We start from the raw sequence: 27,625 nt of genomic DNA, 5'->3' as shown, positions 1-27,625 counted from the left end.
CAGAACACACACTGGGAAGGATGCCAAACTCAGAGAGGAACAATAAACTAGAGATATTTCCACACTTTGTTTCCAGCACTCGCCCATACGCATGTCCGTCCTCTTATCCAGTTGTCATAGCTGCAAGCCATGAAGAGGATCAAGGCCCTCTCCTCTACAGTAGGCCATGTCTCTCCCTTATCCTCTCCTCCCTGCATGCCCTAGGATGGAGAAGGGATGGGCCTGGGTCCTCCTCTGACTGCCCAGCCGGCCTCTGCCCTTCCCCAGCCTCCTCCACAACCTCTGGAGCCACACCTCCACTCCCTGTTGGCTGTTCCTCCTCTCCCTCAGTCAGTCTCCACCAAGGGCATGACACAACCCGTCAAATATTGGAACACTGGTACCCTGTCACCCCTAATTCTTCTTTCCTCTAGACTAGCCAGACCCAGATCCTACAGCCATTCTTCAGAAGTTTTAATCTCCAGGCCTTTGATCATCTTAATTGCTCTTCTCTGAACTTTTTCCAAAGTCTCAACCTCTTTCTTTGTAGTCTTTTTTTAATCTTCTCTGTATTTCTTTCCCTTTTCTGTTCTAGGTCAGGGATTTATAAGCGATGATGAGTACTTGGAAATCACAGGCATCACAAGAGAACAATCTGGCGAATATGAATGCACCGCGGTCAATGATGTGGCAGCACCCGATATTCGGAGGGTGAAAGTGACTGTCAACTGTAAGTGAACCTCCATGCATAGTCATTTTCCACAGAGTCATGGATTTTCTAAAGAGCATTTTCAAGCATGATGCACATGTATCTTTACGTTGTTTACATTGATTGAGTAATGCCATTTCTCAACTTTGGTCAGGTGAAGTTATGTGGACTTCCAAGTCCGCACATCTTCAAGCCACTATGGCTGAGAAATACTGGTGTAAGAAATGCTACTCAAATTATAGCAATAGCAGTTAGACTTATATACCACTTCACAGTGCTTTACAGCCCTCTCTAAATGGTTTACAGAGTCAGCCTATGTCCTCAAACAATCTGGGTCCTTGTTTTACCCACCTTGGAAGGCTGGAAGGCTGAGGCAACCTTGATCCTGGTGAGATGTGAACTGCCAAATTGCAGGCAGCTGGCAGTCAGCAGAAGTAGCCTGCAGTACTGCATTCTAACCACTGCACCATGGGAAGATTTCAGAGCTTGCCTAAAGCTGCTGTGGAAAATCTCAGACTGCAAGACCCACTGTTCCCATTGTGTTTTCAGTGAGACTTATCCCAATTCTACACCGTGGTGTTAGGCTGACATTGATAAACTGATTTTTTTCCACTCTTATCATCTGGATCCTACATTAGCCTTCCACTCCTGAATTCCAAGCTAACATGGAAGGGTGGGCTTAAATTTTATTCCTGAAACAGAGGAAGTTGGGTTCACATCAACAAGCCCACAATAAACAAGATGATTTTCTGATAGAAAACTAGAGACTGGTTGAGTTCATATGACATGCTAAACTTTGAACACGGCTTAGCACCGTGAAAACCAAATGATTATGGACTGTAAATAATGTTTTACAACTAAGTGGAATATATGTGAACCTAGTAAATTTCTTTCCAGCTTCTACACAATGCTAAAACAAAAAAAGAAATAATAGTGGTACACATAAATTATTAGTGACTTACATTAGATATGATTAATTTGGCAGTGGTTTCACTAGGAGTGTCCCAAGCATATTTAAACCAGCCTGCCATTCATTCATTAGATCAGGGATCTCCAACCTTGGCGACTGTAAGACTTGTGGACTCCAATTCCCAGAATTCCCTGGTCAACATGTTTGGCTGAGGAATTCTGGAAGTTTGAAGTCCACAAGTCTTAAAGTTTCCAAGTTTGGAGAGGACATGTTTCAAGGCAAATCAAAGCAGTGTAATCATTTGAAAGCTATTGATTAGTATGCAAGCTTGCTTTACCACTGATATTAATATTTTCCAAGACACTTCTGGATCTTTCTTGACTTGAAGGCTGGATTATCATCATCTCTGATCTTGTTTAATTGCACTTTGATCAGCCTTTTTAAAAATATGCATCTCACTCTAAAATGTGGACTTCTTTCATAGCAAGTCAGATGATTCTCTGTACCCTTTCTCTGACTTCCTCCTCCATTCCTCATCAATTCCATATCGATTTTTTTCAGGTATCAGGTATGAAAACAAAGATGCTATGCATGCAAAAACATGCCTTTTAGCTATATTCGAACATTTAGCAAAATAACATTCTTGTTCCACCAAATTCATAAATCCTATTAGAACAACACTTCCAGGATCTAAGCTATAGGTGTGCCATCTAGCTATATAATTCTTATAAATTAATAGCTTGGCATTTTCTATCTATTATCCCCCCAAAATAAAATAGCTCATCTCTACTGCAGCAGCTGGGAGAATACTTGGTAAGAGATTATTGTCTTCTCTTAACTTCTTTACTTTCTTCTGAAGAGAAATTCAAAATTAAAACACAGTGGGAGAGAAATTCTGCTGATGCTTAACCATGCACGCATGGCAGATTAAGAAATCTCCACCTTTCAGGAGAAACACAAGGAAGTCTATTTCTGCCAAGCTGACATAAGAACATCACATACTTAGGTTTAATTATGCTTCATGCCTTTTGCCCTTCTGGACAATCACTTTTTAAAAGCTTCATTAGCAACGTGAAGCACAAAGGATGTGGAACTATTCAGATTAAAATAGTACTGATTATTTTGAAAGGGTTTTGGCGTTTTGGAGGTGATTCAAGAGCCATTAAACCTGTTCCCTCTTTGGGAAAAAATACAGAAAAGAAAGTTTCCTAGTCTGACTTCACTGAAAGGCCTATGTGAGATTAATGCTAGTATGCTAGCATTTTGGAACATCACTTTGAGGTTCTCTTAATCAAGTAGCTGATTATATTTAGAGAAGATCTGGAGTACATCAAGGTAAGAATAGATCCCTTCTTGTCTTTTTGTCTTGTCCTGGAATCAGTTCAAGTCCTTGTCCATAAGTGATCAGAAAGCTGTTTGTGGTAAATCCAACTACATTGCCCAGTTTTATTTTTGAGGGAACTTTTTCTCATTTTCATTCAGCTGGGCCTCCAGGAGCTTGTAGACTGGTACATTTGAACAAACTCAAGATGGGGAAGACTAAATGACTTCCATTTCTATATTTGCGTGATCACTATCCCCTCAACATACCTGAGTTTGATTCCAACTGATTCTGTCTGCCATCAGGATTCATTCATGGGACAGACTTGGCAAATAATCTGAAAGAGTTTGAAGTAACCTTCCTTTCCTCTCCAGATCCTCCATCCATCTCCAGTCCTAAGAATACTGGTGTTTCAGTTGGTCAGAAGGGGATTTTGCGTTGTGAGGCCTCAGCTGTCCCAGTAGCAGAATTTCAGTGGTTTAAAGAAGAAACCAGGTACCTAAGCACTCTTTTAAGGCCATTACAGTAGCTTAAGAATGACAGATTTATATTCTTGGGAAGAAATGGCTTTCTTGAGCTAAGGGAATGTTATCAGTCAAGTCAGCAGTGCACAACAACTATCGTGCATTTCCTCTGACCTGTTATATTTTCTCTAATCTGGACTTCAGTTTCCAGAATTCTCAGCAACAGCCATTCTAGCTGAGGACATCTGTGAGTGATGTTCACACAGCTGAAGGATGCAGTTAAAGTCTGCATTAAGACAAATTTCAGGCAGGCCATTAAATTCAGCCTGTCATTTCTTTTCTTTTTTTTCCCAGTATTTAAAATGGAGCATTATGTATCCTAGGCACAAATGCACATCAACGATATTAAATAATATTGTTGTATTATATTAAATTTATCTTAAATGCATTCGGGTTAATTCCATTCTTTAATAACATTTTCTTTATGATGAGCATAGGAAATTACCTTATAGTCTTTGATCAACAGAGCATATTCTAGTCTACCTTACTGCTGATGGCTCTTCAAGGATTTGGAATTGAAACAAACAAAGTAATAAATAAATGGCTGCTGCTGAAAAACACAAAGTAAGGGGGGAGGCATTGTTGAACTGGCTACAAAATTGGAATAGGAAACGGATGAGAATAAACCTCAAGGCCCCAATTAACCTTGAAAATGGACCTTGAAGATCCATCCAACCAACCTCAAAGAGATGCTATAAAAAAAAAAAAAACCCACCTATGTCAATTTATTGGACCAAGAGTAAGATTTAAATTGAGGAGTGATTGCAGCCTAAAAGTTTGAAAGTAATTGAATTCCACTTCTTGGATTATTACTGATATATTATTAATCTAAACTCATGGTTTGTCTTCCTTGTAGGTTAGCTAATGGGCTGGATGGCTTGAAAATTGAAAACAAAGGACGAATGTCTACGTTAACCTTCTTTAATGTCTCGGAGAAGGACTATGGCAATTATACCTGTGTGGCCATCAACAAACTGGGGAACACCAATGCCAGTATAATTCTGTATGGTAGGTATACAGATCAACAGAATACATAAAGATCTCCTAAAAGTCTTTAATGGAAGATGGAAGAAGAGCAAAATTGTGGACCGGAGGAAATTTAGCAAAAGGGGACGGATAAGACAGGAGCTTGTCTGAGACACTGATTATTAAAACACCTTGTAGAGAAGTAGTAAAGTTGATGAGTATCCACATTGCATGGTGTGTGAAGATATGTACAATATATGATGAGATGACTAGGATGGATCAAAATTAGGTTTTCAGAGTTGACTGGGAATTCTGCTTTGGTATCATTTGGTATTTCAAGAGTTAATTTATCTAGAAACAAAGATTCTTGGACAAAAAAAAACATCAATAAGATATGAAGGATAGTAGTTACTTCAAAGGAAGCTCAAGGCAGGACCTTCTCAAACTTTAAGAGTGTTGAAGTTGGTCCAGTAAAAATTCCACTGAGTCCAAGATTAAATGTTATTTCAACAATGTTCCTATAGTCACAATCCCACTTAATCTGGCGATAGTTCAGGATAGGATGAACCCTGTAACTGTACATGAAAAACCTACTTAACTAGGATTGCAGACTAAGGAGATACATTTGCCCAATATGTTTATTTGTTTAATGTTTCCTATAATTATTTCTGGGGAAGGAAGGCTTATTTTACCTCTTTATTTCAACATGGGCAGTTCAGTGTATTGCATAAATTGAAAATGAGATTTTAAAATCAAGTCAAGTAGATTTGCAGCTTGCGCCTGAGACAACAAGGCCAATATTCTATCTCAAATTATGCATTTTCAAAGCACAGATTTTAATGTCCCAGGTAAGATCTCAGCACCGAAGACAGTTTCTAATATCAAGTTTCCAGAGCTAACACAAGTAGCATTGTCCTGTGGCTACTCTCAATTTTTAGATGACCACCATCTACTCCAGTGTGTTTCATGTTGTCATGTCTATTGCATCCATAATGTCATTGTTGGATACTTTTTCATTCATAAACTGGACCATTTGTCTAAGAAGCCATCTGTTCATTGAACTGTCTGCAAATATGAGCTACATCTTTATCCTTTGCTTTCCTCCATTCCCTCTCTCCCCTACTCATGTTTCCATTGTGACTTCTGTTTTAGAAATACGTGAATTTCAGGCAATGTCAGGTTGGTATGAGCATGGTTCGTTCCTTTCTTTGCTTACAACCTATCAAAGCAAGATACCCCTTTGCTATGAAAAGAGAAGAAAACCTCATTGCAGGCATGCAACATATTTTAAACCAAGACATTCCAATCTTGAAACCATTAGTTTGAGATTGGCATGTGTCTTTTCCAACTTACAATAATTGCTCATGTTTTGTTCGGAGTGTTTTACTATTTCGTCAAGATTTTCTGTTTCAAAAGAAAGACAGGACATCATTATTGAAAAGTGGGGACATTTTGAGTTTAGGATATTTCCTGAATAGAAGAATACCAATAGGACCTGAACAGTTTCAAACTCAAAATGGGGAATTTCGAGATCAAACAATTTCAAGTAAGATAATGCTTTATAAATTCCTGTAGTTCTGTAGAAATTTCTTGTTGATGTGGTCTTCAGAGGAAATAGGGAATTGCTTTTTAAATGTGTTAGAGATAGTCCACCGTATCAGCTGATTCATGGAGGTCAACTCTGTCAATAGCATCTAGTCATGATCAGTGGTATTACCACAAAATGCCACAGTGGATATGTCCTCCATAATATGCAGTATTCCTGCCAATTAGCCAGCCGACACGATCAGTGGTATTACCACAAAATGCCACAGTGGACATGTCCTCCATAATATGCAGTATTCCTGCCAATTAGCCAGCCGACACAAGCTCAATATTGACATAACCAGGAAATATAGGAATAGGATGGAGATATGGGAAATGGAATATTCAAAGAAAATTTCCTATATAAATCATCACATTTGCACTGCATATGTTCATTTCACTGCAGGCAGTGCAGGGGTCTTTTGGTTTTTCCCTTACCTTTGGAGTGGAGGAGAGAGAGAGAGAGGGAGGGAAGGAGGGAGGGAGGTTTTGAAATGAAGTTTTGAAAAGAAACACAGAAAGAGAAAGTGGGAATCTCACACTCTTATTAAAGAAGAGGAAAATTAAAACTCGGTGGGGAAGGGAAGGAATGATTAGAGCCCTGCATATGATTAGAAGTTTATTTAACTTGCTTTGCTGGCAATTATCAGGCTGTAGTCTTTTTTGCTCACTAAATGTAGGAAGGTTTCATCCGTGAGAAATATGAACTACCTAGAGGTGGTATTCAGCAGGTTCTGACCAGTTCTGGAGAACCGGTAGTGGAAATTTTGAGTAGTTTGGAGAACCAGCAAATCCCACCTCTGACTGGAGATTTTACAGTATCCTTCCCCTGCCACGCCCACCAAGCCACGCCCACAGAACCTGTAGTAAAAAAAACTGAATCCCACCACTGGAACCAACCTTAAAAACCTCTTTAGCTTCCCTGGAGCATTATCAGCAAAATAGTAGACAGAATACAGAATAAAGTTTTAAAGGACCTTGAGCCGAAGACCTTATACCATTCCACAAATTGTTGTCCAGTCTCTTCTTAAAAACCTTCAGTGTTGGAGCATTCACAGCTTCTGGAGGCAAGTTGTTCCACTGGTTAATTGTTCTGTCAGGGAATTTCTCCTTAGTTCCAGGTAGGGTCTCCCCCTGATGAGCTTTCACCAATTGCCTCTTGTCCTGCCTTCAAATCAGAGGTAGCATTCAGCAGGTTTTGACCAGTTTTGGAGAACCGGTAGCGGAAATTTTGAGTAATTTGGAGAACCAGTAAATGCCACCTCTGACTGGCCCCGCCCCCATCTCTTCTCCGCCTCCCAAGTCCCAGCTGATTGGCTGGGTCTTCTTTTGTTGCCCTTCACAGGGGAACGGAGCTGGAAAGCAGGTTCGTGGGGTGGGGAGGAAATGGGGATTTTGCAGTATCCTTCCCCTGCCACGCCCACCAAGCCACACCCACACAACCGGTAGTAAAAAAAAAATGAATCCCACCACTGCTTCAGATGCTTTGAAAAAGAGATTGGCCCTCTCCTCTCTATGGCAGCCCCTCAAATATCGGAAGGCTGATATATCATTTTTTCTTCATTAAACTAGACATACCCAGTTCCTGCAACCATTCATTGTATGTTTTGCCCTCCAGTCCTCCAACACATATTTTTGCCCATTTCACCATAGAATATTTATGAACATTATTTTGGGGGAAAATCCCAATTTCATTGAATGTAACTAGGATATGGGTAAATGCAGCCAGTTCCCTTCTCTGCCACATTCTTTTTTTTTTTTTTTTTACTCTTGAGAGAAATGTCCCATAAATATAAAAAATAAATGTTATTTAATATACTATTAATATCAATTCTTTGAGGTTTTATTAATATACCGTTCCGTTGCTGTCTTTTTAATGCTACATTTCAAAATTGATAGTATTTAATTTCTATAACTCAGACTAAGTTACTCATGGGAAATGTCACCACGCTGAATGGAATCCCATTAATTTCCAAGGAATGTAGTTATGACTAACTTAATCCAAATACTATTTATGACTTCCAGCAAGAACTTGCTTAGAAAGGTTGTTTAAATGTAATTTTTAAAAGAATTACAGTTTGTTCTAACAATCTACTGTTTACATTCTGCCATACGTGTTGTGTAATTTTATTAAGGCTGCGCAACATATTCCTTATTTTGAAGCTTGTCGTGCAGAGTTTAATGTTATGTCTACTTGCATATGCCAAGGACTGAGTGAGGGGCCTTTTGCATGCAAATGTCCATCTGTTTTCATTTTCATAAAGTTCCTCTTCCTATAGAAAGCTGCAGATGGCTACTGTTGCCTCCTTGGAATGGTCAATAGATCACTTCTCAAGAATTCAACCTATAATAAATTGGCATCCTATTTTTTAAAAAAGTTCAATTAGATTTTGATAAGGCCTCCAAAGTCATTTGTTTCTTTTACTTTGTATTTAGAATTTCCCTTTTGTTGAGAATAAAAGCTAGCCCTTTAGGATAATCAGACATCTTAGGGTGTTTCTTTTTATGGGTTTTTTTTTGGGGGGGCGGGGGTCTTTTCCCCCAGATTTTGTACTCTAAAATATGAAATAAGTTAGACGTTAGACATGCTTAACAATGCAACCTCCTTAATTTGGAGAAACTGGACTACATGTTTATTTATTTATTGCATTTTAGAGGTTGTCAAAACATTGTGCTGCCATAGGTCGGTCACTATAATAACATGTGTGATTCCCAGGTGACTGAGCCAACCACAAGGAGACAATGAGTTATAGTTCCCTCTTAGGCAGGAAAGCCGACTGGTGACTTTGGGCCAACCACCAGGAGACGGTGAATTCTAGTCCCATCTTAACCATGAAAGCCAACTGGTTGACTTTGGGCAAGTCACTTCTCTCGGTCCAACCCAACTCGCAAGGTTGTTGTGGAGAAAATAGGAGGAAGGTGGTATGTTGGATACATTTGCTGCTTTGTCTTATTTATAAAAATAATAAAGGCGGGATACAAATAAATAAATAAACCCAAAAACCACTAAAGGAAAAGATTCGCACATGGCCCAGTGTGCCACTGGCAGTTTGGCAAAGGCTGTCCATCTCTGGGAATAAAGGAAGCAAGGACAACCTCCCTAAATTTGTTCAGGCACCTCCCCAAATATCATAAACCATAATTTTAGCATCCCTCTTCTCATTCATGTTTCCATCTCTCTCTCTCCTTAAGACTAAATCTTTTTCCATTTCTCCTTAAACTAAGTTTCTCTCCTTCATGGTGGCATAGTGGTTAGAATGCAGTACTGCAGGCTAATTCTGCTGACTGCCAGTTGCCAGCCGTTCGGCAGTTCGATACTTACCGGATCAAGGTTGACTCAGCCTTCCATCCTTCTGAGGTCGGTAAAATGAGGACCCAGATTGTTGGGGGCAAGAGGTTGACTCTGTAAACCCCTTAGAAAGGGCTGTAAAGCACTGCCAAGCGGTATATAAATTTAAGTGCTATTGCTATTGCTCTTTTCCAATTTTGTCAAGTTGTGTGGGGAGAAGAGAATAACAGGTTATCGTTCATTTTGGCTGACAGCAGCACCAATGGGTTCTGCTACATTTCTTTCAATCTGGAAAAAAAAAAAGGACTCCATTAGAAAAAAAAATATGCAGAAATTTCACATTTCATTCCTCATGAGCATTCTACACACCCTCGCGCTGAATAAAAGGAAAATCATTGGCATCTGGTTATTAGTTGTAGCTTTCTTAGGTCTGACACAGCCAATTCAACGTTTGCTAATGTCAGCAGATGTACAGGGTAGGTTTTTTTTTCCGTTTTTTGTTTTAATTCCTCCTTCCTTTTACAACTAGGTTCCATCTTTGGATCCAGACTCAAATTGGTTTTGCTCCTTTCCTAATTAAAAAAAAAGAACAAACAATTCAAAAGCTTCCGATTTCCACGCTGAACGTACATTAACAATCCTTTATTTTCAAGTGCAAAATAAAATATTTGATTTTTAATAGAGGGCTCTGCCTGTGTGTGCACCCCTTCCCCAGGCCTCCCCGAACAACAGAGCGCATTTGAATTTCTCTACAAAAAGATTGTCTGGTAAATGCTTAGGAAAACAATGCTGCAGTCTGTTGTAATTAAGCAAAATAAAAGTTCTGTTTGCAGTGAGACAATTTGGCTAAGCCGGTTTTTCATTGTAGAAATGGGTTTTGTAGCTCTCTGCTTACTCAAAGAACCCATGAACTAATTAGATTCCCTCTTGCCATTATTTTAATTTTTTTTTTATCATTACAAGAGTTGTTACCCCTTTGTCTTAAAATTAATGAGGTTAGAAAGCTTGCAACATTTTTCAGCTCAGATTACGGCTCAGCATCTCAGATTTCACTCAAGGTATAATTATACATTCATGATCCTTATTTCCTCCCCCCCTTCCACTCCCTTCACCTTGGAAAATACCCTCTGCCCTTCTCTGTGGTTTCTGCTGGTTCCATTTCTATAACTAAGCAGTGAGCAGGATAGGTTTGATGCTTGGGAATGAAAATTGTATTAATTTTAATTTAATTTAATTTATTTGTCAAGCATTTATTAGATAACAGGTATAATTAGAACATGATTATTGATTACATGAAATGGGTACGAATAAAAGGGGACATTAGGACAGGGACGGTAGGCACTCTGGTGCATTTATGCATGCCCGTAATCAACCGTGAGTTGTCAGAACTGAAGCATTGTGGCTGGTACAACCTTGTTTATGGCTCAGCAGGTTGTGTGAACTCAGCCTGCTGTAACTTCTTCTACAAACCAGTCATTGAGAAAAGTTTCCTGTGGGAGGGGGAAGTCTAGACCAACTCGCCATGTCTGACTTGCCACAGCCGGCTGACCGTGGGAGAATTCAACTCTGTGTCAATCATTTCATTCTGTTATTTTTATGATTGGGGACCATATTTGTGTGACCATATCAAGGAGAGAAGCAACCTAGAACTAAGGAGAAATTTCCTGACAGTGAGAACAATTAACCAGTGGAACAACTTGCCTCCAGAAGTTGTGAATGCTCCAATACTGGAGGGTTTTAAGGAGAGATTGGACAAACATTTGTCTGAAATGGTATAGGGTTTCTTGAGCAGGGGGGTGGACTAGAAGACCTCTAATGTCCACTCCAACTTTTTTTTCTATTCTATTCTATTCTATTTAGTTTACTTTATTGTCATTGCACCTCGTACAACGAAATCAAACACCTTCTTCAGTGCACATCATGACCATGAAAATAAACACAAACACACACCCTTCACCCTTCACACATTGAACTGGAAACCCCCAACACCACATCAACACTGCACTATACAGCAGAATTCAAAAGAGCTACTGCCCTGGGATAGAAATCTATTCTATTCTATTCTATTCTATTCTATTCTATTCTATTCTATTCTATTCTATTCTATTCTATTCTATTCTATTCTTTCCTCATTTCATTCTGTTCTATTATATTATTTCCTAATTTCATTCTATTCTATTCTATTATATTCTTTCTCGGTTCTATTCCAATATCTATTCTATTATTCTATTCTACTCTGCTTCTATTCTGTTCCATTCATTATTAATTTTCATCAAAATTATTGTAACTCCTGTATTACTGGATTGACTTTCTTATTATTATTGGCCACAGTTCTGTTGAAATTAACTTTTTGTATTTGTTGAATTGTCCTGTGGCAAGTTATACCATGGCAACTTGACTCTTTCTAGTTTCCCAGAATTTCCCATATCTGAAAATAAGAACTATATAACATTTCTGAGCTATTCTGTTAAAAAAAAAGTCATTTGTTCTGCAAGTGGAAAATAACAACGGTGTTGGCATTCTTGCAGCCTTTTGCTTCCTTGCTAATAGCACATATACACAATGGGGTATAAAATTATCTTTAGCATAAAAGGTTAAAAAAAAGTTGAACAATAATAAGTGTCAACAAATAAAATGCACAATGAAAGAACAAAAACATAAAAAAGCTACATTCCTGGTCTAACATTTCCAGCTTTTTGAGACACATTTGTGAATAGCCCAGAGAGAGAAGCATCCACATCAACTATTGGGTGCCTCCACTGAGATTTATCTTGTTTCTTTTTTTTTCTTTTTAATAGCTTAGAGAAATGAGATGAAAATACAAAAAGACACTTAACAGAGCAATGAAAAGTTATTCACTTAGGAAACAGGGGTGAAGCAGAAATCAAATGCACAGGTGTAGAATGGGGGCACCTGGCTTGGCAACACAATACTCATGACAGTGTTCTTGGTATAGTAGGTGATTGCACACTGAGTTTGAGCTGGTCATTTGATATGCGGCAATAAAGAAGGCAAATGCGGTTTTAGGTTTTTGCATCCAATGTTTTTGTGTGTGTGTGTGTGAATGAATGTAGTAAGGAGGTGGATTTTCAGAAGAGAGGGGTTGCCTTCCAGAGGAGGAAGAGTCAACTAGACAATGGAGCCAACTTTTCAACAAGTTATTTATGGAGAAACATCAGTTGTTACTAAAAAGATCAAATCTTTTGAGAGAAGTCAGGCCGAAACTGTATACAAACTATAGGGCTACAATCACCATCTCCTTTTAATGACCCCCATAATCCCTTGCAAGGTGGAGTCTGGGCAACTGAATGGAGCAGAGTGTTTTTTGGCCTGGCGCCCTTCCTGTCACCCATGTGGAGTTTTATTTAGAAGATAAATTATTATTGTGACCAGAGAGAAAAATATCTGCCTCTACCTAGGATTGAACTCATCTCAGATTGTGAGATGAGAGCGCCACCTCAAGACCACTCAATCCCTCCCATGTAGGACCACAATGCAGCCCAACATTTCTGTTGCTCAGTAAGACATTTGTTAAGTGAGTTTTCCCCCATTTTGTGACCTTTCTTGCCACAGTTGTTAGTTCTGCAATAACTTGACTATTGGAAATTGCTTCTTCCAGGAGCGACATAGAACAAGGGTCTTCAAACTTGGCAAGTTTAAGACTTGTGGACTTCAACTCCCAGAATTCCTGAGCTAACAGGAATGGAGGAGGAATTCTGGGAGTTGAAGCCCACAAGTCATAAAGCTGTCAAGATTGAAGACCCCTGACATAGAACAACTCCAGGCAATGTTACCGCCACCATCAACCATTCTTAAGCAGAACAATTATCCAGGTTTCCTTTTCCAATTCTCTCTATGCCTCCCTCCCTCCTTCCTCCCCCATCTCTCTGCAATGGTCCTGGCCCTTATTAATTTTTCACTAGGCTAGTGCCACTCAGCTTGTTAAGCCACATCTGAAAGCAGCAGTTTTCGTATATTGGAATGAGGGGTGGGGAAGGCAAGGGGTGGTTGAAGGGAAGTGGGCCGTTGCCCTCACCATGGAGCAAAAACGACAAGAGTATAAGTATTAAGAGCAGTTAGTGCATAAAGGTTTCCAGATGGGAGGTGGTGGCACAGATGTGTTCTATTCTAGGATTCCAGTCAATCAGCGTTGCTATAAAATTGCAGATTAATGAATCAAACAGTCTCTTTGGTTGCTAACAGATGCAGTGGGATTTGGGGAGAAAGGGAAAATCGCCTTGGGGTTTTGCAGCTGAATTTGGTTGAGAACCTGCACGGAATGCTTCAGTTCTCCGCTAAAACTTTTAAAAGCATCCTTAAAGAGATAGGGAAAAGAAATGTGCTTTTAGTCTTATTTTCATCTCTATGTTCTGCCTCTGTTTGATGGACTTCAGAATGGAGCGTTGAAAAAAAACATAAAACCAAGGAAATATACAGACTAGTTGCAACCTTAAGAGCAGTTGCAGAGTTTCGGGGGTATTTTTAACCATCATTTCAAATTAGGTAAACACGGGATATATCTAGTGGTGGAAACCACATCTTCTTTGTGGAGATCCATCACTCCTTGTCTCCAGAGATTTTTTTTGATGCTTTAATGCGTTGCCGTTGATATATTGTTACTGTGATTGTTATGGCCGTTGGTGCCGCAGCTGTTACAATTGGGATAGTTGTTTTACGATGCAGGAGGTAGATTCACCCTCTGGTTTATATCAGATGCTTGAGGGAGAGGACCAGGATATTAATAAACATGTTTACATTTTTAATTAAATCAATGTCCTGCACTTTTGCTCATAGGATTTAGCATTGCATCTATGCATAGCAATGAGACTCTTGTTTGCAGATCTTCTCCCAACAGTTAACAGGCGCAAAGAAGGAACACATCTGCATGACAGGGATTTCATGTGACATGAGACCTGAGAATTTAAATTAATTTAAAATAGGGGTTGTGATAACACAGCTGGATTTTGAGCCAATTTGACCCCTACCTGCAATTGTTTGGGTTAAAACTAGGAGATGCACAACCTGTGGTTCCTGCCTGTAGTTTGCTCACTGGTGCACTCTTGTGAATATCATCAGCGATAATTTTAAGCATCTAATTAAGTGTAACTTAAAATTTAATCAAATTAGCTTATGTTGTGACTGGCGCCGCTACTTTTCCTTCATCCCAGCCACTTTGGGGGATTCATCTGGCACAGTGCTCAATGACCAAATTGGTTGTGCATCTTTGTATGTGTGTGTGTGTGTGTGTGTGAGAGAGAGAGAGAGAGAGAGAGAGAGAGAGAGAGTGCCTCTAATTTCAGGAAGCTACAGAACAGGATCTTTGGGGATTGTAAATCAAAATGTTCCCTACCTCCTTTTCAGCAGAGTGGAGGAAGAAAGGGGAAAGGAGAATGTTTGTAGAGATTCTCAGTCAATCCCGGTCATGGTTGTCCCAAAGGTGCTTTTTCAGGAGGCAACTGGACTTTCTTGTTTTTTTTTTTTTTTTTGAAGACATTTTACTTCTCATCCAAGAAGCTTCTTCAGCTCTGACAGATAGTGGGAAATGGAAGGATTTATACTCCTTGCAGACAGCTGATCATTCACATCCTTTTAGAGGGCCTCCAATTGTTTCAAGGACCCTCTAAAAGGATGCATATGACCAGCTGTCTGCAAGGAATATAAATCCTTCCATTCCCCATTATCCTATCAGAGCTAAAGAAGCTTCTTGGATGAGAAGCGAAATGCCTTCAAAGAAAAAACAAAAAAGTCCAGGGGAAATGAGAATCTTACACCCTGTGGCTCATTTACATAACGTTATGAATTGTGCCACCTGACTAATGTGAACGTACTCTGGATTTCGGTGTGCAAGTCTTAGATTTTCTGGCCAGGAGATTGATTGCTGAGAATTTGGGGGAAAAGGTCCATACATCTGGAAGGCATCCAAGTTGGGGAAGGTTGAACAATAGTCTCAAACGACAGATGAAATCTTGTCTTCATGAAAAACTAAAGTACCATTGAGTCTTTATTAACTTGCTGTGAATTGAGACATTTGTACCAGAGCAATATAATATTTCACAAAGGAAATAAATCTAGAGAAATCTGTAAGGCAAGATATGCCTACACTACTTCTTAGGAAGCTGACCAAGAAAAGAAGTTACTAAATGAAAGCTTGGATGAGACACTTGTGAGTTGCCAAGAATTTTGATTTGATTAATAAATGGGATTATTAATCCATTTCTTCCATTTCTCATCCTTTTACCTTCCACAACCCCAACAGTTCCTATCTGCTATCTGCTTGGCTGGAGATGATTGATCCTGAATTTGGGAGTCTTCCCAAGGAAAATATGGCCAGTTTCTGCTCAAAGGACATGGTCCTTTTCAACCTATACAACATTCCATAAAACACTCTGGATCTTTCCTCTTACATGGTTACTCTGTATAAACTGTACATATTTCTTGCATTGGTAGGGAATAACTTCTTTATTTAAAATAACACAATGGCTTCATACTGTACACATAACATCCATTCGAAACCATTATGTCAACAAAATAATGACAGCTGCATTAAGACATCTCTGTCTTTTAGCACATGTCACGATGTTGTATGGAATTTACATTGCAACAGTTCAATAAAATATCCGTGCTTATCCCTTCCTCGCCCCCTTTTGCAAATGATTAATGATGCAATGTTATTTTCTTTTTATAGGATTGTGTTTGCTTTGGCTTTTACCCTTGTATGATTCCTTTGTTCTGGTTATTAACATCCCTGAACCATTCTCAAGGAATATAGTTTTCTGAATGCTCACTTTCTCCCTCTAAGGACTTCCTTAACCTTTTTTATTATTTCTATCCATTCACTTGTTTTTTCCAAGCATGTGAGCCATGATATATGTTGAACAAAGGACATTTTCTTCTTCTTCTTCTTGGTGATTGTGTCACAGACCAAGCATGAAGGTAGCCATAACACTCTCAAGGAAGCAGGTTAATTAAAGAAGATGTTATGGATCCCCTTAGGAGTGGAATGCACAAGATATTTTGAGGCCAAAGGCTAAAATCCATGATGGGGAATTGCTGGCTGGGGAATTCTGGGAGTTGAAGTCCACAAGTCTTATAGTTGTAGAGATTCTCAGTCATCCAAGTCATGGTTGTCCCAAAGGTGCTTTTTTCAGGAGGCAACTGGACTTGGTGTTTTGTTTTGTTTTTTGTTTTTTTGAAGACATTTTGCTTTTCATCCAGGAAGCTTCTTCAGCTCTGACAACTATCCCCACTATTCTATCAAAGCTCAAGAAGCTTCTTGGATGAGAAGCAAAACATCTTGGATGAGAAGTGAAATGTCTTCAAAAGAAAACAAAACAAAACAAGAAAGTCCAGTTGTCTTCTGAAAAAAAGCACTTTTGGGACACAAGTCTTATAGTTGCCAAAGTTGGACACCCCTGGCTTATACTCTAAAAACCAATGGAAAAAGTAAGTAAACAGTGTTATTTCACCAGGATTGACATTAAAGTCTAGATAATATTCTCCAATTACGTACCCAATACTTTTCACTGAACTGTAATTCAGTGGGGCAAATCTAACTATTATACCCAAGACCTTCAAAGACCATATTTGGCCATCTGAACCTTTGCTCTGCCTTCTGCCCTGAGACTTCTCCCCATATCTCTCTATAACTTTTTATTTTCTCTCCCAAATGTATCTTATGCCCGCAAATGTTTCTGAGAATCCTCCTTGATATTTGCAAGGGGGGAGGGGAATCTCATTTTGCTAACGACCACTGTCTTTCTTTCCTTCTTTTTTTTGTGTGTGTGTGTGTATGTCTGTCATCCAATCCAGGCCCAGGAGCAGTACACGATGGCAACAGTGCAGCTTCCAGAGCAATGGCCTGCATCTGGCTATCGGGCACTCTCTTTGCTTATTTCCTGCTCAAGTTTTGATAAGAAGAGCGAGGATCCTTGCAAAATGCTGCCTGGTTTCTCCCGCACCACAGACTTTTAACCATCCATACCACTGGGGGAACCTGAAAAAACAGAAACCAGTCTACAGCTTGATTCCATTGCTGGGAGGACAAGGGGAGGGAGGGGCATTCTGATTCCAAGCCAACCACCCTTTTTTTTGGGTCAGTTCATCACAAATATTTCCCGGATAAGTTGAATAAGTTTTCACATCTTTCCTCGATCATTCCATCTTCCTCAAACGCTCTGTGAAAAACACGTCAACTTCTCCTTTCTCTGACCAAATGCTTCTGCCTGCCCAAATGCCCCTGGAAGAGAGATGCTTTCATCCAAGAGACAACTGTCCATCAAGCAAGTCAACAAAGCATCATCTTCCTTCGGTGTCTCCTTGACCAATGGGACTGTCCCCTCCCCTTTTTTATAATGATAATGCTGTACATATCTGTTCATTCTTCAAAGCATCCACTCATATTCTGGATTTCTTGCCTCCCCTTTGGTTGGTTCTTTGAAGGTCTTCGCTACCGTTCTGAGAAGAACATTTTTGCAAGCCTCCCCAGGATGTGGTTTACATGAGGAATGGAAGTGATGATGGGGCACCATGTTGCACTTTAAGAAGCAGACTATGGGTTAGTCAACTGATGGGAGTGTTGGAAGCTCTTTTTCCTCGTCGCTACTAAAAAACCTGGAATGATGGAATCGCAAGTCAAGCACATTTATCAGCCTCATCAAACCATCGTTCTGCCCATTCATCCATTCATCCATCCAATTATCCATCCATCTGCCTTCCCCGTCATTTATTTGCCATATTAATCAATTTATCAATGTAATTATCTGATGAGCTTTTTTTTATAAAAAAAATCCACATTGTTCCTCTTCAATTCCCCATCCATTCTTCCAACATCTATCAGCCCGATCACCTTTCATTGAGTCCTGCCGTTCGCTAGACAAATGTTTAATTCCTCATTATTCAACCCATTATTAGTTTTAAACATTCCGCTACAGTCTTTTGGTTTTCTTTGATGCAGAGGGAAGGCACGGAGATAGTCCATAAAGGATCAGAAAGGAATAATATAGATGAAGAAAAGGCACAGTAAAAAATAATAATAATCAAAGAATCAAAGAATGGGCAAAGATAATGGAATAGTATTCTGGAGCATGTGGATATCAGCAATTGTGCCAATCCATGGATTTTAATCCTTTTGCATTCTTGCCCATGTCATCCCAGCAAAACATTTCCATTGTCAAGCATTGCCTTAAACCAATTAAAATTAAAAGTGCTGAATCTGGTGGGGAAATATTTACCATCCTTTCCAGTGCCCCCAATTTTCTACTGCACATAGACAGTCAAAGAGACTCATTGTTTTTCATTATCTGGACACAGCAATGGGGTCACTTCTCTGCCCCATCCCTGGTCAAGCCTCCCCAGAACAACTTTTGTGTTTGTTATCTTACACATCCATCCTCAGAAGCTGTTGGAGGCCAATTACTTTGCTAGTTCTTCTGACATTAGTTGTACATTTCTTTGGAAACCTCTCTGGAGCAGAAGGGTTTCTGAACAGCAACTTAAGTTCTAAGCATTTAATTAACACTGAAGAAACAGGAGAAGAACTACAAATCAGAGATAGGAAGAAGCAAAAAAAAAAAAAGGGAGATTCGATTTTGTGTGTGCCTCTTCGGTTTTTTTCACTAGCCCTGCAGAGCAGCTAAGGAATTGTTTCAGGTCACTGTTTTTTAAAGGCACCACTGATGGATCATGAAAATTCTCCCCTGGCTCCTCTTTCTGGATGATCCAAGGTTCAAATTGCTTCTATCTGCACACACACAAAAAAACAAAAAAACCTAAACATTGTAGGAAAGGATTTGGCTTCCTACAAGGAAAGAAAAAAAAAATGCTGTTTTTCTTTGTATTGGTGATGGGATATTTGTGGATGTCTGGAATAAACAAGAATTTTAAAAAAAAGACTTACTAACATTACAGACCATTGTTAGAAAGAAATATCAACCAATAGGTAGTTCTAATCTATAGAGTGCTAAGAAGAATGCTGACATGACTCATTTCCAGTCAAGACCCTGATCAAATTTGGACAACTGGGATGAGTGAAGTCATCTACACAAAGATGTCCTACGAAGGGAATCCAAGTTCCCAAATGTCTTACTTTGGCGGTAGGTAAAGGCTATTTCTTAGCCGGAAACCAAGATGGGGAAATAATTCATTGTTCCTGACATTACGTTTTTCTCTTGGGGAACTTTCTCAGTAGGTGAATGGTTCCAAGACTGTCTTCTTCAGCCACACCCTGAAAAGCAGTAAGGACGTATGGCAGCCACTGTACCGAGCTGCTCTCAGTTTTGTCTTGGCAACACCAAATTGACCTTGTGAGTGACTGGTTCAAATTCTCCATGGGTCTGCCTGGATAAGTAAAGAGATGTGCCATTCAAAGTATTTACCTTATCGCTACATACAACACGATTCAAAGATCCTGATATTTACTTATACAAGACTAAAATATTTGGGTGGTATATTCATATTTAAAACATGTGAAGGGTCATGGCCTGGTTTTTAGATGAGGAATGAAAACAGAGATACCCCAGCTGCATTATTATTGAATGTATAGACATTTTCATCCCATGACTTATTTTACTGTCCGTAGTGGCACGTTTCTTCGGATTTCAAGAAAAGAAGTCATCAGATGTGGGCTTGGTTTTTTCTTCTTCTTTTTTGGTGGGGAGGTGTGGACAGAGAGGGAAATACAAAAAGCTGGAGAACATGGCTTTCACAATTATGTCATTCTCTTGTCCATGTCAGTCAATACTTTCTTTCTCATATAGGAGGCCAGTGATATAGCACAATTTTCCCTATTCAGCTCCGAAGCTATCCGTATACTGAAATAGTCTTTGAAAGCTTATGCCATAATTTGTCCTTAAAGTGTCATAAAATGCTGTGTTGTTTTTCATGTGATCATGTAGTCATGAAGAGCCTTGGTGCCATAAAGCTTTCTGAAGTCTGATTTAATCTGTACCCGAAAAGTCTATTTAATGCAAAAGAGATTTTTGTCCCTGCAGAAACTGCTGAGCTATATTTGGCCAAAGACTCACTTCTTTGCCCCAGAGTTAAAAATAGGCAGCTAGATACCTATAAATGCTCAAAAAGATGATAGCTTTTCCCTTGGTCTTAGAGAATTTGGAAAAAAAGATGCATTTGGACTTTAGTTGATCCTGACTCCAAGCAGCAGATTTTTGGCTGACTTAGAAAGAGTTTTAGAGAAATATTGGGTCCATACATGTACACAGAAAGACAAACACAAACTTGCTCACATTTGTGTTGAAAGAACCTAAGACACTTCTGGATTGAAAGGATTATCTGTTGCCCAGAGATGCCCAACTGTGGGCTCCTTTCATATCCTCATGAATATGCCCATCATAGTAGCACCTATCTATCTGCTCGTGATTACACACTTTCAAAATACTAGGTTGGCAGGAGCTGGAGTGAATAACGGAAGCTCACCCTGCCATGCAGGAGAACTTGGGTCTCAAATGTGGGCTTGCTGATCGTCCACCCAGTGTCCTAATCATGTGAGCCACCGCACTCATACTAACTCATAGTCAAGTGAAATCAACTCTTGGTTTGACTTAACCACAAACTCGTAGGACTGAATTGGATCAAAACAGTAGTCTTATTTTTCATAGAATAGTCATAATTCCCATATCCACAGGGATTCAAAGGGGGCTGTACAGAAACTGGTAAGATCATCAGAGCAAAGGGATTTAAGACGTTTAAAATCATGCCTAGAAAATATTTGTGGGTTTGACATATATCAGAGTTATTTTGCAATCCGCACCTATTTTGCAAGACAACTCTGCCTTGGCAATTCCATTCTACCAGCATTATATTTTTCTGCATGTCTCCCCTTGTCTTAGAAGATCAAACCAGCCCCTTGGGATAGAACTAAACTGAGTGGAAGGAAAGTGAAGACACTCTAGCTGTAAGTAATTCTCTTGGAGATTTTCTGCAACGGGGGAAACAAGCTACTCTTCCTGAATTAAGTGCACTGACATTCTGGTGACACACCACATGCTAAGTTTGCTGAAGAATGATTAAAGTTAAGTGCCTGATGTGTTCAAATATTTTCCACATGCTTTTGGGAGAATGCTTCTGGGTTTATGAGAAATGCCTCACATTCTGAAGGTGAAAAACTTCAAGTATCTCCTTCACCAACCATGAGAGAATCAAGGCCAAGGTGGGCCCTCAATCTGTTTCCACGAGGACTTGTATGATGCTTCCATAAACATATAAAAGGCCGATCGGTAAATCACACCCTTTGGTTTCAAGTAGACTATAATTATATGGGCTACAGTTCTTTTGTTTCAATAAACCCGCATACGAGTAAATCAACACAAGGTTGCAGACATTGAGATGAATCTTTAAAAAGAATATGGCACACACAAAAAAACACCCTTCATTGAAATTGAAGATATGTAAGTTGAGACTAACAAAAGTTTTGACATTTTATTTTGCTGTATCAGTCTAAGCACTTTCAAGGATATTTCATATCTGATTCACTAAGGGTCTTTTTTCATGAATATTGGATGCTTTCTGCATAGAATATAGAAAGCTGCTTTCACCAATTGAGGAAAACTCTTCAGATCTTTCCCTAACCATTTCTGGACCTTATTCATGGAAAATAGATGTTGCACCACTGAAGTTCTCTCTCACTTGCTTTGACTTGAATATATGATGAATTTTGTCAGAATATCTACGGTACTTTCATCCCAAATCTCCCTCCCCTCTGTTCTTACCAGTGCTAATCACAGTCATTAGTACAAGCAGTCCTTGATCTAGCAACTGTTCATTTAGTGACTATTTGAAGCTACAATGAGCAGTCCTCGCATGTATGACTCCTGTAGCATCAGTCACATGATCAAAATTAAAACAGCTGCCTTGTTTAGCAACATAAATTCTGGTTGTAAGTCGAAGACTGCTTTCATGGCCTAGAGTAAGATGAAATGTTTTCCTTGCACTATGACTACTTGTGCTAGTACAGCTTACACATTGTGTTGGATTATTATGTCCACTGAAGTCAATCCAAAACTCCTCTAACAGGGGAATATTTTGTACCTTGCCAAAAAAAAACACCACTATTATCTTCCAAGAATGTGAAGACACACAGGTTGTATTCACAAAAAATGAAACTATTTTGTTGCTAGCTCCTCCTTGACTCTTTTTCCTAAGGCACAGAAGTTCTTATTTTGGCTTGTTCAATATAATCAGCATTTCCGGAACTGTGGTTTGTTTCTCTCCTGAGGAGGTGTAAAGGAAGTCACATCTACTTCTTTAATTATCCCTGGCTTGTGTGGGTTGGTGGGTGGGGGAGACAAACTAGGAATGATCATCCACATGTATGAATTAAGCACTTTCCTATTATGTAGTTTAGATGGTTCCCCCAAATAGAAGGAAACAAATTGGTTTGATTAAAGAGAGAACTCTGTAAAGTTAACTTATTTTTAAAGACATGTCAACACAGCCATAATGTGTTAGACTAGCTTTTCATCTTAATGTAGCCTGATATATTTTGATGAAGAGGGGGAAAACCATGGAAATGTTATCTATCCAGGGAGAATTGTATGGATTTCAAAAACTGAGACTCTTAGGACAATAAAACAGGAAATATTTCTTTCTACCTTTTGTGGTTGAGTAACTGCAAATAATGAAAAATATATTAAATGTATGACTGGCCTTACAAGCTCCCTTTTTCTTTTTCTCCTTAACCATCTAGCTCAGAAGAAGAATAAAGATTTAGGTGAACCAGTCCTTCTCTCATATATTGTTCCAAGTTCCCTGTTTCCAGTGAACTTGAATATATTGTCAAACAAGGCAACTTCAAAACATTTCCAACATTTTTTTTTTAATGAGAACTTATTTCAAACTTGGTTTGTTTGCAGTGCAAGTCGGTTAACTAAAGGGGAAACAGTCATGGCTGATTCCTCCAATGGTTGGAAGAACTGACATGTAATCCTTTCTGTTATCATGGTTTTGTATAAGGTGCTCATTCAGTCATCATGTGAGCAAATAGTGAGCATTTTACACCTGCATTCCTGATCATCTGTTGACCCACGTTGCTAATCAAAAGTGATTTCCAGTGCTCCCTGCTTCCTGTTTCAACAAATTGTGATTGCACCTTCAGTTGCCTCAATTGCTGGTCTTTAAACAAGGAAGCCTCTGCCTCCTTGTAGAATCATGGCTTGCTGCTTAAGCCTACTGCGAGCCTTTACTTCTCAGAAAATCTGCTCTTAAAAAGTGTATTAAAATGCAGATTGCAAGTCAAGACATATTCCGACCTAGTTATGCTATCAGCTGAATTTAAGACACTTAAGCATTCTTCGGCATGACCTCTCCTCCTTCATAAAATGAAAGGATTAATATCAAACAAGTATGTGGGCCATCAGCCTAATCAAAACAGAGCTACCCACTAGAAGACAGCTGTATCAAGGACTATCTGTAGTTCTATTTTTTTAACGTGATTGCTGTTCATATAGCAATCCAAAACTTCATTTAGGTTTTTTTTTGTGACTCTGTACAAGCTCATGCAGAGCCCTTTGAAGAACTAAGAGCCATTCCATGTCATCTTAATTTTTTAAAAAAGGAATGTTTAATCTTTCAAGGGTTGCTTATATTATTTAATAAATAAATATTCACAAGGGTTTAGAGATTCCTGCTCATTCATAGGGGTGTAAAGTTCTCCTTCCAGAAATGCGTCTCCTTGCTCATAGTCTAAGTGCTCATTTTGTGAATTTCAATATCCTCACGGCTGGCTATCTCTATTGAAATAAAGACAGAATCCCTACGGATGCATTAAAGCTCTCTTGTGCCAAGGATGCTAAACAATAAAACACCTGGTTTAGTTTGATATGACTTTGTAAAAATTGCCAATATATTAAATTGAAGGCCAAACCAACAAAAAGGAGAATTCATCAGATTATCTCTCAAAATTCTTCTGTCCTGTTTGTAGTCATGATTCTGAATTACTGGAAATAGACACCATGAATTCTTTACCGGACTGAAATGAACTCTTCACTGTTTGAATTAAGCAAATAAACTGGCACAAAAAGGAATCCCAGAATAGGGGAAAAATAATTTCTGTTATTTACACGTACCAGAAAGCATTTTTTTCCCCTCTCAAACAAAATCCAATTATTGTGCAATGTATAAGTGCAATTGTGAGGAATCTAGTTGGTTGTATGAAAACGTTACCTGTCCATTTCAGAGTCCTTATCTTTGCTAGACCTGATACAGGTTCTGTGACTTATCAATGGTGCAATTCTTCTAGCTGTATCAAAGCTACGGGCTGTGCATATTGTTTTCACACCATTTTATCCTATAAAAAGAAACAAACAATAGTAAATAAATTTTCAGTGTTCAAATGCTTTAACAAGACGGGAGGGAGGGGGGAAAGGTATAATCCAATGGAAGTTTTTAAAGCATTTTTTTTTCTTTTTATTCTGTCAGCCTTCTAGAGATACTTTTTTAAAGTTTATTTTTAATTTCTTAAAGCAAATGAAGTCAAGTCTCTTGTTTTTCCTGTCAATAATCGTATTAAAAAAGGTGAATATACTAGCTGAAATTTTGTGCATGTTACATTGTAGTTGTAACCTTTTCTAATTCAGAAAGAATAAGAGATGGTTGTGATTGTGCAGTGTATCAATAAAGTTTGGAGAAGTTTGTACCTTTTGGGGAAAATTTTATCTAAGATTTGGTTTTATTCCCTAAATGTATGCCTTAGAGAAGTGCTTCTCAGCTTTATGAGCCACGGTGGCACGATGGTCAGAGTACAGTACTGCAGGCTACTTCTGCTTACTGCTGGCTGCTTGCAATTTGGCAGTTCAAATCTCACCAGGCTCAAGGTTGACTCAGCCTTCCATCCTTCCGAGGTGGGTAAAATGAGGACCCAGATTGTTGGGGGCAATAGGCTGACTCTGTAAACCACTTGGAGAAGGCTGTTAAAGCACTGCAAAGCTGTATATAAGTCTAAGTCCTATTGCTGTTGCTATTTTTATTTTATGTTATTGTTTTATTATTTATTTTATGTTATTATTTTTATTATTGTATTTTATTTATGGATGGCCATGGTTCCTTCCAGATTTAAATGATATAAGATTATTTGTTGATGGTGATCATCCTATGCACTAAAAAGAACATATGACACACAAACAAAGAACAATCTTGTACAATCTCCAATCTCCCTTCTTGGCTGAAACTAAATTCTGGTAATTTCTCAGGTGTATGTGTGTGAATGTGTGTGTGTGTGTGCCCAAAAACAAAGAAATTGGTTGTGATTTTTCCAAGCAGAGATGCCACACATCTGTGGACTGAATCTTGCCAGACTAAAGCATGTTAAGACCACCATAAGGTATATGCTGTGGTAGCTGTTAGGGAGGAGCCATCTTCACCCTCTTTCTGTCACACATATTGAAATGTCTCTTGCTAGGGGCCGTGGTGGCTCACATGGCAAGACACTGGGCTTACACACCACTGAGGTTGGCAGCTTGGTGGTTCGATTCCCGTGAGCGAATAAACCATGTAGGGACAAGGAGCCTCCCCCAAATGCCTACTGGCATTCAGGCATCACTCAGGTAAACGTAACAACACCTGGGAAAAAAAAATCCTTTCACAGAGGTGGGCAGCCAACTCGGTGATCCCTGGCTGACATGTGACATACACTAAATAAATGTCTCTTGCTCATCTGGAATGCACTCCCTCCCTCCTAGGAATCCAGACTACACACCATTTTTGTGGGCATGTAACACAGAGAGATTGTTAATCCTGAAATCAACCTGGCTGAGGCTATCTTGGCCATCTTGGAGGGTTGAGAGAGAAGGAGGGAGGGAGGGAGAGAGGTATATAGGAATACGAATTGATATATGAGTAGCAGACAGTTTATACATGTGCACATGAACCCGCAAATTAAAATTAATTGTTTGTAAAATAAGATGCCTAATTTATAGGATTAATTAATCCTCTGTATGCATTACCAACTGTTCACTTTTACATACAGAGCGCTGTCACACACTACACAAACACACATGCTTTCCTTTAAGTAGAAACATTTAAAAAAAAAACAGAATGGATTAAGGGAACAAAGTAGTTATATTGGGAAGAGAAGAAACAGTGGACACACAATGTGTGAGAAGACAAGCATGAAGAAGGAAGAAAAAAGAACAGTCATTTAGGCATTACAGAAAAGGGATTAAAATCATCAAGCCTACAATCCCTTCTGAGTAACAGCTCATACAAGCTATATTTCAAAGGTATCCACGCTTTTAAATAATGATCATGGCAGCTATTTTAACTTGTTAGAAGCTGTAACATTTCCTCACTGCATAGGTGATAAGAGGCGGGGGAAAAACCCTCATCTTCCTGTGAAACAAATCCAGTTACTCCTTGGTCAGCAGTGTGAAGTAGTAAAGCATTTTTTTTTTAAGTAAATATTTATAATACTTTGCCTTTTCAATGCACCTCAAAGACTAGTGTTAGAGATTTCCATTATATATTGCCTTATTTTTTTAAAAAAGAAGTATAAAGGCATCCCTACAGATTTTACTCCACTAGTCAATGCTATACGGGGCAGTGCACATCTCCGTTTCAAGGCCATTGAGCTAGCTGTCAACTCTAAAGCTGGCCTGACTGAGGCCATCTTGGAGGCTATGGATGTGTTGCTTGGAACCCTAACACTAGCACTATCTGAAGACATTTCCATGGTCATGTGGCCAGCATGACGACATGGAGTATTGTTACCTTCCCACTGAAGTGGTACCTAATAATCTATTCGCATTTGCATGCTTTCGAACAGCTATATGGGCAGGAGCTGAGGTGAGGATGGGAACTCAACCCATCATGTGGTTCTCGGATCTTGAACCTGAGCTGACAGATTTCCATCCAACAAGCCCAACGTCTTAACTGCTGAGCCACCTCACCGTCCATATTGCCTTAGATCTATCTCAATTAACAGAATCTAAGGTACTGCAGATGGTGAATAGCATGGAGGTCTTTATCTGAACTGCAGCCAGCTTCCGTTCTATTCTATTGTATTCTATTCTATTCTATTCTATTCTATTCTATTCTATTCTATTCTATTCTATTCCATTCCATTCTCCTATTCTGTTCTATTCTATTCTATTCTATTCTATTCTATTCTATTCTATTCTATTTGCCTAATTAGATATCTGGTAAATCTGGGCCTCAGATTTGGATTAACTTGAGTTAGACTTGGCTTTCCAAGCAGCTCATTGAATTATAGATCATTCCCCCTGAAACTACAGAAAATAGACTTCTCTTTGACCATTGTATCATTTTGTTCCTCAAACACCACCACTACCTGACACCATTGTTGCCTTTATCTGTCAATCAAAGCACTTGATATGAT

The 27,625-nt window shown here is 39.0% G+C and overlaps 1 protein-coding gene across 2 annotated transcripts in view; it reads left to right on the top strand.

The window, feature by feature from the left end:
- The window catches only part of LOC113441897 (opioid-binding protein/cell adhesion molecule homolog), a 766,143-nt gene extending 741,219 nt beyond the window's left edge, over nt 1-24,924 (top strand). For both annotated transcript variants that reach the window (XM_087939115.1, XM_026709119.2), the window contains 4 exons: nt 575-709; nt 3,294-3,414; nt 4,300-4,451; nt 17,092-24,924. In XM_087939115.1, the coding sequence (XP_087795241.1) occupies nt 575-709; nt 3,294-3,414; nt 4,300-4,451; nt 17,092-17,192 (509 nt within the window). In that variant the 3' untranslated portion in view covers nt 17,193-24,924. The remainder of the gene's footprint in view (nt 1-574; nt 710-3,293; nt 3,415-4,299; nt 4,452-17,091) is intronic.
- Nucleotides 24,925-27,625: the final 2,701 nt, after the last annotated feature.

This window comes from Pseudonaja textilis, chromosome 9 (genome assembly GCF_049901715.1).
Source record: "Pseudonaja textilis isolate UNSWEBS1 chromosome 9, rPseTex1.2, whole genome shotgun sequence".
Lineage (NCBI taxonomy): Eukaryota > Metazoa > Chordata > Lepidosauria > Squamata > Elapidae > Pseudonaja > Pseudonaja textilis.
Note: the sequence above shows the minus strand (reverse complement) of the source record. Positions and strands in the feature narration are given on the sequence as shown.